Source organism: Grampus griseus (genome assembly GCF_964374135.1).
Source record: "Grampus griseus genome assembly, chromosome: 1".
Taxonomy (NCBI): domain Eukaryota; kingdom Metazoa; phylum Chordata; class Mammalia; order Artiodactyla; family Delphinidae; genus Grampus; species Grampus griseus.
The window spans coordinates 43,336,548-43,349,054 of NC_139017.1; the positions used below are offsets into that span (position 1 = coordinate 43,336,548).

A 12,507-nucleotide genomic window follows, 5' to 3' on the forward strand; every position below is an offset into this window, starting at 1 on the left:
CTGCTTCCCCAACCCGGCCCATCTCTCAGTCACCTCTGGCTTTGTTAGATTTTCAAGTGCAGAAAAGTAAGAAGCTACCACTTCCTGAGGAACGACTATACCCCAGGCTCAATCAACCCTCATGTCACCACGAGGAGGCAAGGGCTATTATTATCTCCATTTTAGAAACAAAAAGATTGGCCCAGAGACTTTTAATCATTTGCCCAAATCACACAGCTAGTATGTGGTGTAGCAAACTCTTAGTTACTACGTTGCCTCCAAAACACAAGTGAACTCTTATTAACAGCACCTGTTAAGAAGCATCCTTTCTCCTTTATGTTCATAATTTCCCTGCTTTCCCCCCAACAATGCTGGTAGATACGGTGTGTATTTCACAAACTCCACGCTTGCCATCCTGCCCCGCAACTTGAGGTTAAACGTGATTCAAAGGCAGGACTCACACAAGGCCAGGACTCATACAAAGTCGGCAGTTTGTGTAGCTGTTTTTTAATCATCTACTGCAGGCCTGGACCAACTCTCCATCTGGGAACCTAAATTCTTCTATTGACCTAACAGTTCATGCAATCAATGCCCCACTGAAAAAGGAGGCTCGGATTCCTCCCATCCCCAGCCCAAAGATGTCCCCATACATTAAGATCTAGTAGCCACCAACAGCACGCAGATCCCTCTGGGATAAGCAGTGACGCATGAATTTGCCTGTGAAGACCTGAGAGCATCATAGTTGAAGAAATGCAGAGGGCAAGCTGTGCGAGATTCCTGAGATAATTGAAATTGACCCATAACTCACCAGCCACCATGGGAAATTCTATCACTTTGCACACTTTGCTTCCATAGCTAGAAATCAAATCAGAAGAACATGATCAGATTTCTAATTTGGAACCTCAGACACGCAATGTCATCTTTAATGACTCCTGGAAAAAGATGCTCATTACAGATCTCAGCCTACCTAAATTAAAACCTGAAACCCCCCCAAATTAAGCAGAAAATTCTCAATTTCTCATGTCTGTACAGCCACAGAAAAATCACACAAGCGGGAATACACACACTCCTTAGGGGTTTGTTCTGCCTGCAAATATCTGAGCAAGAATTACACGAAACAGAAGAGCTAGAAGGAAAAAAAAAAATAAACACATCAGGTCCTAACTTTTACGTTTGGGCCATCTGGGCAAATAGCAATTTTTCACGATCAATTTGAACTATCATGTCAGGGAACATTATCTCTCTGCTGATGGCCAGTTTCATCTCTTCTGTAATGTAGAGCTCAGATTCCTCTGATACGGTCAGCTGCCGGCTTCAAGTCTTCTCTCACTGCTAAGGGGGCTGAAAGATGGTGCAATCAGTCAGCACAGTGTTCAGGTGTGTAAGGCTCCTTTCAAATAGGAGGCTAAAACTCCATCTCTCATCCTCAGTTGTAAACCTCATTCAGTGTGGATTTTCTAGAAGCTTAGGTAGCCATTAAACAATCTCCGGAGATTGGTTTTAAATCTCTTCCCTCCACTTCCGATCCACCTTGCCCTTTGCGTCACTGGATGAGTGGCTGCCACAGCCCCGCAGAATGAGCTGCATCACCAGGTTTCACAGCTGCTCATGACACAATTCTTCTCGAACCTTAACCCAGGAAGGGGGAGCAATGCCCTGTCTACAGCAATGCCTCAATGATGGCCCAGAAATATTAGATATAAATAGAAACTACAGATTGGAAATTTTATTTTCCTTTGGCATGCCTTCTTACGGAGAAAAGTTAGAGAATGGGGACCAGGACCACTGCAGGGTTACGCGACCAGATCCTGACTATGAGCATCGTAAACTAAGGGTGGAGGAACGTCATAAATAGTGCAAAGGAGAATCTACAATTTTTATTCTTTCTTTTTTCACTTAAAAAACTACTTCGGAACCTTAAATTGGGCACTGAATTGCTCAAAAAGAGTTCATCTCCCTTCCTAAATTCAACTACTTAATGTGGAACAGTTATTGTACAAAGAATGAAGTCCCAAGCGTTTCTACATATAACTGGCAAACCAGAAAACCCTTCAAGAAACTGAAACAAACATGAAGGGGCAGATCTACACCCATGCCTGCTAAAGGAAGCCAGGATACAAGTCTAGGTCACCACCAGGAAAGACCATATCTGCTGCTTCATCCCATGCCCTTGTGAGCACCGCCCTTTAGAATCACATCACTCCAAGCAGTCACACCAGAGCCCCCCCTCAGAGTAACTTTTCATTATTACTCTCTTGCCCGCACAGTAACTGAGAGGGAGGAGGGAGGGTTTCAACAAGCTGGGGTTTACACTATTTGAGTCTGGTTCCAAACAAGAATGACAAAGGTCTTGGCAGATATACTTTCTCCACCTCAGTGGTTTGTCTATAACAGAGGATCCTGGACAAAAATAAAACACTTAATTCACTCGCCTGGAGCCAGCATGTATGCCAAGAGTCAAGGATTTTTTAATTATCCCAGCCAACAGTGGAGAAGCCCTTTAGGAGAATGTGCTTCCCAAGAAATGCATGAGAGCAAGCATTCACACCAAGGAGGCAGAGGAACCCTGCTGGGTGCCCACAAGGCATTCATCACATGTCCCCCAGGCCATGCTAGATCCCAACCCGTCTGTTCAGTAAATTACTTTTATGAGCAGGTCAAAAGTGAACAGAGCCTTCCAACGAGGCTCACCTTTCAAACAGAACCACTTCCTGGCCCCCTACCTACAGAGAGAGCCCCTTTCCTAAACTTGCCATTAAACCCAGGCAACCTATGATATTTGATAAAATAATTAAAGACAAATCACAGTTCTAAGAGGGAAGTTTATAGCAATACAATCCTACCTTAAGAAACAGGAAACATCTCAAATAAACAACCTAACCTTGCACCTAGAGCAATTAGAGAAAGAAGAACAAAAAAACCCCAAAGTTAGCAGAAGGAAAGAAATCATAAAGATCAGAGCAGAAATAAATGAAAAAGAAATGAAGGAAATGATACAAAGATCAATAAAAGTAAAAGCCAGTTCTTTGAGAAGATAAACAAAATTGATAAACCATTAACCAGACTCATCAAGAAAAAAAGGGAGAAGACTCAAATCAATAGAATTAGAAATGAAAAAGGAAAAGTAACAACTGACGCTGCAGAAGTACAAAGGATCATGAGAGATTACTACAAGCAACTCTATGCCAATAAAATGGACAACCTGGAAGAAATGGACAAATACGCAGAAATGCAAAACCTTCCGAGACTGAACCAGGAAGAAATAGAAAATATGAACAGACCAATCACAAGCACTGAAATTGAAACTGTGATTAAAAATCTTCCAACAAACAAAATCCCAGGACCAGATGGCTTCACAGGTGAATTCTATCAAACATTTAGAGAAGAGCTAACACCTATCCTTCTCAAACTCTTTCAAAATATAGCAGAGGGAGGAACACTCCCAAACTCATTCTATGAGGCCACCATCACTCTGATACCAAAACCAGACAAAGATGTCAAAAAGAAAGAAAACTACAGGCCAATATCACTGATGAACATAGATGCAAAAATCCTCAACAAAATACTAGCAAACAGAATCCAACAGCACATTAAAAGGATCATACACCATGGATCAAGTGCGGTTTATTCCAGTAATGCAAGGATTCTTCAATATATGCAAATCAATCAATGTGATACACCATATTAACAAATTGAAGGAGAAAAACCATATGATCATCTCAACAGATGCAGAGAAAGCTTCTGACAAAATTCAACACCCATTTATGATAAAAACCCTGCAGAAAGTAGGCATAGAGGGAACTTTCCTCAACATAATAAAGGCCATATATGACAAACCCACAGCCAACATCGTCCTTAATGGTGAAAAACTGAAACCATTTCCACTAAGACCAGGAAGAAGACAAGGTTGCCCACTCTCACCACTATTATTCAACATAGTTTTGGAAGTTTTAGCCACAGCTATCAGAGAAGAAAAAGAAATAAAAAGAATCCAAATCAGAAAAGAAGAAGTAAAGCTGTCACTGTTTGCAGATGACATGATACTATACATAGAGAATCCTGAAGATGCTACCAGAAAACTACTAGAGCTAATCAATGAATTGGGTAAAGTAGCAGGATACAAAGGTAATGTACAGAAATCTCTGGCATTCCTATACACTAATGATAAAAAATCTGAAAGTGAAATGAAGAAAACACTCCCATTTACCATTGCAACAAAAAGAATAAAATATTTAGGAATTAACCTACCTAAGGAGACAAAAGATCTGTATGCAGAAAATTATAAGACACTGATGAAAGAAACTAAAGATGACACAAATAGATGGAGAGATATACCATGTTCTTGCATTGGAAGAATCAACATTGTGAAAATGACTCTACTACCCAAAGCACTCTACAGATTCAATGCAATCCCTATCAAACTACCACTGGCATTTTTCACAGAACTAAACAAAAAATTTCACAATTTGTATGGAAACACAAAAGACCCCAAATAGCCAAAGCAATCTTGAGAACGAAAAATGGAACTGGAGGAATCAGGCTCCCTGAGTTCAGACTATACTACAAAGCTACAGTAATCTAGACAGTATGGTACTGGCACAAAAATAGAAACATAGCTCAATGGAACAGGATAGAAAGCCCAGAGATAAACCCACGCACCTATGGTCACCTTATCTTTGATAAAGGAGGCAAGAATATACAGTGGAGAAAAGACAGCCTCTTCAATAAGTGGTGCCAGGAAAACTGGACAGGTACATGTAAAAGAATGAAATTAGAACACTCCCTAACACCATACACAAACATAAGCTCAAAATGGATTAAAGACCTAAATGTTAGGCCAGAAACTATCAAACTCTTAGAGGAAGACATAGGCAGAACACTCTATGACATAAATCATAGCAAGATCCTTTTTGACCCACCTCCTAGAGAAATGGAAATAAAAATAAACAAATGGGACCTAATGAAACTTAAAAGCTTTTGCACAGTAAACGAAACCATTATCAAGACCAAAAGACAACCCTCAGAATGGGAGAAAATATTTGCAATGAAGCAACTGACAAAGGATTAATCTCCAAAATTTACAAGCAGCTCATACAGCTCAATAACAAAAAAAACAAACAACCCAATCCAAAAATGGGCAGAAGACCTAAATAGACATTTCTCCAAAGAAGATATACAGACTGCCAACAAACACATGAAAGGATGCTCAACATCATTAATCATTAGAGAAATGCAAATCAAAACTACAATGAGATATCATCTCACACCGGTTAGAATGGCCATCATCAAAAAATCTAGAAACAATAAATGCTGGAGAGGATGTGGAGAAAAGGGAACCCTCTTGAACTGCTGGTGAGAATGTAAATTGATACAGCCACTATGGAGAACAGTATGGAGGTTCCTTAAAAAACTACAAATAGAACTACCATACGACCCAGCAATCCCACTACTGGGCATATACCCTGAGAAAACCATAATTCAAAAAGAGTCATGTACCAAAATGTTCATTGCAACTCTATCTACAATAGCCAGTAGATGGAAGCAACCTAAGTGTCCATCATCGGATAAATGGATAAAGAAGATGTGGCACATATATACAATGGAATATTACTCAGCCATAAAAAGAAATGAAATTGAGTTATTTGAAGTGATGTGGATGGACCTAGAGTATGTCATACAGAGCGAAGTAAGTCAGAAAGAGAAAAACAAATACCGTATGCTAACACATATATATGGAATCTAAGAAAAGAAAAAAAAAGTCATGAAGAACCTAGGGGTAAGATGGGAATAAAGACGCAGACCTACCAGAGAATGGACTTGAGGATATGGGGAGGGGAAGGGTAAGCTGTGAGAAAGTGAGACAGTGGCATGGACATATATACTCTACCAAATGTAAAACAGATAGCTAGTGGGAAGCAGCCACATAGCACACGGAGATCAGCTCAGTGGTTTGTGACCACCTAGAGGGGTGGGATAGGGAGGGTGGGAGGGAGGGAGACGCAAGAGGGAAGAGATATGGGAACATATGTATATGTATAACTGATTCACTCTGTTATAAAGCAGAAACTAATACACCATTGTAAAGTAATTTACTCCAATAAAGATGTTAAAAAAGAAAGACAAATCAAAGCAATTACTTGACATTCCTTACAATAATCACATGACATTTCTAACCCCAAGAAGCGAAGTGGACCAAAAATAAAATGTGTACAAGAGGCTTAGATCAATTCAGCCTCCATAATAAATTACTATGGAAAACCAGGATGTTTGTTGCACGCTGTCTACCCCCTTTCCAAGAGCATCATTGATATAACAATATTCACTGAGCTCAGAGACGAAATATAAGACTGGATGAGCCAGGATGGATTTTCTGAGCAGGGCCAGGACTCAGGTGAAGCAAATGGAGGCTTCTAAGGAGCACAGTTTAAGTAGGTATTGCCTCCCACAGATGTGCAAGTCCTCAGCCTGAGGTTCTTACATTAGCTTTGCAATTGCAAAAGCCAGCCGGCCACTTGTTCCACACTGGAAGTGATAATAAAACACAGTGGCAAGCAAGCCCATCTGGAGAACAACAATCAGAAACGGCAGGGGGAGCTGAGGGATCTTTTAGAACAAAGACTCCAGGGCAACTATACGTTTATGGGGCAAAATCAAGAAGACTAAGAAAACTCAGAAGAAGCAACTGTGTAGCCAAGTGCATGAGTGTAGGAATAATATAAGGATAGGGACTTCCCTGGTGGCGCAGTGGTTAAGAATCCGCCTGCCAATGCAGGGGACACAGGTTCGATCCCGGGGCCAGGAAGATCCCACATGCCGTGGAGCAACTAAGCCCGTGCGCCACAACTACTAAGCCTGTGCTCTAGAGCCCACGAGCCACAGCTACTGAAACCCTTGCAACCTAGAGCCTGTGCTCCGCAACCACTGAGCCCACATGCTGCAACTACTGAAGCCCGCACACTTAGAGCCTGTGCTCCGCAACGAGAAGCCACCACAATGAGAAGCTCACGCACCACAACGAAGAGTAGCCCCTGCTCGCTGCAACTAGAGAAACCCCTCGTGCAGCAATGAAGACCCAACACAGCCAAAAACTAAACAAACAAACAAATAAATAAGGATGAAAGCTAACGTCTGTAAACACCTACTATGTGCCAGATGCTTTCAACATACATATTAGCTTATTTAATTTTCAAAACAGCTTTTAGAGGTGAGAATTATTATTATCATTACCATTATTATTACCATGTAAGAGATAAGAAAACTGAAACTTAGATTTAGTAAGTTGCCCTGGATCTGAGAGCTAGTAAATGCCCTGGCCTGTGCTATTAACCTAAGTCTATTTTTTTAATCTACAGTCCCACATACAAAGACGTTATTTTCAAGAAAAACAGACAGCGATGAAATCATCAAAATATACGTCATGGGGGCTTCCCTGGTGACACAGTGGTTATGAGTCTGCCTGCCAATGCAGAGGACACGAGTTTGAGCTCTGGTCTGGGAAGATCCCACGTGCTATGGAGCAACTAGGCCCGTGCACCACGACCTCTAGGCCTGTGCTCTGGAGTCCACGAGCCACAACTACGGAAGCCCGCGAGCCTGGAGCCCGTGCTCTGCAGCGGGAGATGCCACCGCAGTGAGAGGCCCACACACCGCAACGAAGAGTAGCACCTGCTCACTGCCCGAGCGCAGCAACAAAGACCCAGTGCGGCCAAAACTTAATTAATTATATATATATATATACACACACACACACACACACACACACACGTCATGTCACAAGTTAGTAAAAAACCGCTTTAGACATAGCCCTTTGTGTATCTGTACACAAACTTGGTGAGAAACTTTCGTACCTCACAATTTTCATAGCCTGACAATATTTTTGAGAGGGTCAGAAAACATGGATTGCCATCCTGTTACACAGATTAAAAAAACCGAAGGGCCAAACGCGACTTGAGTGAAGGGCAGAGAAAGGATGGTGGCCCAGGCGCTCTGAAGCTGGCCAAGCCATGGGTCCTCCCACTGGATGTCCCTGAAGGGCCTTAATAAACCAAGCCACTGACCTCCACATTCCCGTGAAACTGAACATGGTGCTCACACAGCGAGGGAGAGGCGGTGGCGTGAGTCCATCCAGGCGCATGAGCAGAGCTGGGACACCAAAGAGCACCAAGTACTTCACATAGAAGAAGAGCACTTGGGCCAACGCCAGTCCTCCTGAAAGACAGAGGGGCCTGTGAGACACAGCGACAAGAAGTGGAGCAATCTCCTGGGAAAGATGCAAGGCTCCAGAAACACACTACCTGCTCCCGCTTCTCCGACCACTCCCCTCCCCTCCCCGCAACTCACACATTTAACAAGTCTCCCATGTCGGTTCTGGGCAATGATATTTTGGCATTAACAAATACTGAAATCTCCTTTATTATTGTGACAGGCAACAGGACCTCTTAACAGTCATGCTTTTACAAATGCTAGAAAAGGGCACACTTTAAAAATACACAGATATGTAAATAAATAAATAAATAAATAAATATATATATATATATATATATATATATATATATGGCATTAAAAACTATTAGAAAGGAAAAATCCTTCCCAAATCCTTTCAAAACCTCACGTGAGTTCACACCCACTAGGATGGTTAGAAGCATAAAGTAAGATCAACAAGGGGGCAAAGATGTGGAGAAACTGGAACCATCATACACTGTTGGTAGGAATGTAAAATGATGTGGCCACTTTTCTTTTTGGCCACGCCACACAGCATGGGGGATCTTAGTTCCCTGACCAGGGATCAAACCCATGCACCCTGCAGTGGAAGCGCAGAGTCTTAACCACTGGACCACCAGGGAAGTCCTGATGTGGCCACTTTAGAAAACATTTGGCAGTTCTTAAATGATTAAACATACAGTTACCATATGACCCAGCAATTCCACCCTTGGGTATATACCCAAGAGAAATGAAAACAGGGGTCCACATAGAAACTTGTACCTGAATGTTCATAGCAGCATTATTCACCCAATAATGTGGTTAATAATCCGCCTCCCAATGCAGGGGACACGGGTTCGAGCCCTAGTCCAGGAAGATCCCACATGCCCTGGAGCAACTAAGCCCGTGCGCCACAACAACTGAGCCTGAGCTCTAGAGCCCGTGAGCCATACCTACTGAGCCCGCGTGCTGCAACTACCGAAGCCCATGCACCTAGACCCCGTGCTCCGCGACAAGAGAAGCCACTGCAATGAGAAGCCCACACACCGCAACAAAGAGTAGCCCCCGCTCGCTGCAAATAGAGAAAGGCCGTGTGCAGCAATGAAGACCCAATGCAGCCCAAAATTAATAAATTTTAAAAAAGAAAGAAAGAAATGAAGTACTGATACATGCTGCAACATGAATCTTGAAAACAACATGCTAAGTGAAGTGAGCCACGAAAGGCCACATATTACATGATTCCATTCATATGAAAGTCCAGAAGAGGGAAACAAAAACAGAAATAGAGACAGAAAGTTGATTACTAGTTCCTTAGCACTGAGGGGCTGGAGAGCAAGATTATGGGGGGTGGTGGCTAAATGGTAGGGGCTTTTTCTGAGGTAATGAAAATGTTCTAAAATTGGTGGTGGTGATATTTGCACATATCTGTGATATAATAAAAGCCATTGAGTTGTACACTTTAAATGGATGGATTGTATGATATGTGAACTCTATCACAATAAAGCTATTAAAAAAAAAAAAAACAGGGCTTCCCTGGTGGCGCAGTGGTTGAGAGTCCACCTGCCGATGCAGGGGACACGGGTTCGTGCCCTGGTCCGGGAAGATCCCACATGCCGCGGAGCGGCTGGGCCCATGAGCCATGGCCGCTGGGCCAGCATGTCCGGAGCCTGTGCTCCGCAACGAGAGAGGCCACGACAGTGAGAGGCCCACATAACACACAAAAAAAAAAAAAAAAAAAAAAAACATAAGGGCCCCAAGCTATAAGAACCAGCAGCTTCTTGGCCAGAACTGTGTCCTTTTGGAGCAAAAGGAATGCAGGGTGTGGGCGCAGGGTGAGATCTGAGGCCGAGACACATACTCTGACGCCACAGGCCTCCGCCTGCGCCCTCTGAGGGCAACCCATGTCTCCAGCTGGAGCTCAGGATGCTCTACTGATTGACACATCCCTGTGGACTTCTGGGCCAGTTGCTTCCAACCTCTTCACCCTGAGAGGAGGATGGGGCATCTGGGCTATAGGTCTACGGGGCACCACAAACCTGGGCAAACTGCTGGCCTCAGCAGCAGCGTGAGGAGGTGAAGCGAGTCTGCCAGAGCAGTGCCCATAAGGAGAAGGCCAAGGGCAAAGTGCACGAGGAAACCCTGGAGTAGATGACCAGTGGCCACGTGCTGTCCAACCTCCAAACTCACCTTCCCCAGCGTGCAGGGAAATAATGCAGGGCAGGCTGATGCCACTGACCAGCTTATCTATGGGATAGTCTGAAGGAAAGAGCTAAGCCTTAAAGAAGTACTAGCAGAAGATATTACTATCTGGTCCTCTTGATGTTACACAAGGATCTTTGAAAGAATATCACTACCATGGAATGTGTGTCTATAAATAGTAACTCTGTGCCAGCAGAAACACAGAAGCCCTTTTCTGAATACACAATTTGGGCAAAGGCAAACAGTGGTTCAAATTCAGCAGCCATATGTCTTATAAGGAGAAAACCCCAGGAATCACCACGTCTCAGTCCCACTCGGGAGTGGTCAAACAGGTTCTTTTTGGAAACCAGACTACAGTCATATCTGTTGGAAGGGCTGGTATATAATGGTAGCCTTCTTGGATGTATCTGGTAAGAGACAAGAAAAAAGCTGATGTGTGTGCATGTGTGTGTATGAATACATATATATGTGTGTGTGGGTGTGTATATACAAATTCAACAAGAAGAGGGATATATATGCCAACAATACCATCCTAAAAGCATTTGCTGGGGGGCACAGGACTACCCTGAAGGGTGGAGAAATCAGTTCCATTGGCTGAGATGGCAGTGAGGGAACCTATAACATATTTTAAAATGAACCACCAGGCTCTAGTCAGAAAAGTCTCAGAGCTACCAAAAGGCAGGACAGAAGTGAGAATGACTAATTAAAAGGCACAAAGCTTCCAGATCTGACAATGATCAGCCTGAAGAACTGAAGGTATCAAAGGACCTACGGAAGACTGAACATGGATGGTCAAGGCCACCCAGAGCTCTTTTATAGACGAAGCATCAGAGATTTCTTTTCCTTGTTAACGGATACCAGATCAGGAAGGACAGGCTGCTCCTCGTCTCAAATGCTGCCTTTAATTTGACATTTTTTGCGTACAGCTGTTATATATGAGGCATATGAATTAAAATCCATAACTGAATCTACATTTTTATGAATCACTATTTGCATACAATCGTCACCATTTGTTAGTACTTTCATATGGAACTAGGCTAAGGAAAGGGTTGCTTTTGTACAGGTATTTAATAGAACTCTGTGGCTAGATCTAATTGAAGATAACATAATTGGGGATTTTTTCCCCCAATATGGATGGAAAGCACAAGAAGCCACATATTTATCAATATGCAACAACTGTCCCATTTATGTGATATTGAGTTTTTTTTTATGGATTAAGATACAAAAGGCTTAACTTTTTCCTTGACATTTTAGTAACTGGTTCATAAGCTTATAGAAAAAGAAATGATGCATAGTGGTTGTTAAAACATTATAATTGTGATTTCTGTATTTAGTCTTTCTGAAAAAAAAATGTGTTAAACCCATGTGTTAAACCCATGAGTTTAACAATTCTGCTCTCTTGCTGTTGATTTCTATCATCCCTATGAAAGACGCATGGCTCATTCTTCTTTCCCCTTGACCTGAAGATTAGTCTTTCCCTTTTAAGATTTGGCCCAAGGTTTCAGGGCTAACCCTAGGGATTAACAATCTCCCACTAGGAATATGATATGCTGGAAGGCAACATAAGAAAGAAAAATATCATATGATATCACTTATATGTGGAATCTAAAAAATGGTACAAATGTACTTATGTACAAAACAGAAATAGAGTCACAGATGTAAAAAAAAAACAAACTTATGGTTACCAGGGGGGAAAGGGGGGAGGAGGAATAAACTGGGAGATTGGGATTGACATATCTAAAATAGATAACTAAGAAGGACCTACTGTATAGCACAGGGAACTCTACTCAACACTCTGTAATGACCCATGTGGGAAAAGAATCTAAAAAAGAGTGGATGCATGTATATGTATAACTGATTCACTTTGCTGTACGGCAGAAACTAATACAACACTGCAAATCACCTATATTCCAATAAAAATTCAGAAAAAAGAATACAAGTGACTCTACTCTGATTGAAAGTTATTTGACATACATAAATTGAACTCACTTTCAGTATATTTAAAAATACAAAATTTAGCTATTTTTTTAAATATTTTAAAACATTTTTGCCAGGATTATATTTAAAAGATCTTCTTACTAGCAGGAGTTACGATTGGTTTTAACCTAACCCAACACCTTCCTCCCAAAA

At 42.1% G+C, this 12,507-nt stretch overlaps 1 protein-coding gene across 1 annotated transcript in view; it reads right to left on the bottom strand.

Moving 5' to 3' along the window:
- The window catches only part of HHAT (hedgehog acyltransferase), a 364,679-nt gene that overhangs the window by 209,251 nt on the left and 142,921 nt on the right, over positions 1 to 12,507 (bottom strand). The window contains exon 8 of the mRNA XM_082666689.1: positions 8,037 to 8,187. Within this exon, the coding sequence (XP_082522815.1) occupies positions 8,037 to 8,187 (151 nt within the window). The remainder of the gene's footprint in view (positions 1 to 8,036; positions 8,188 to 12,507) is intronic.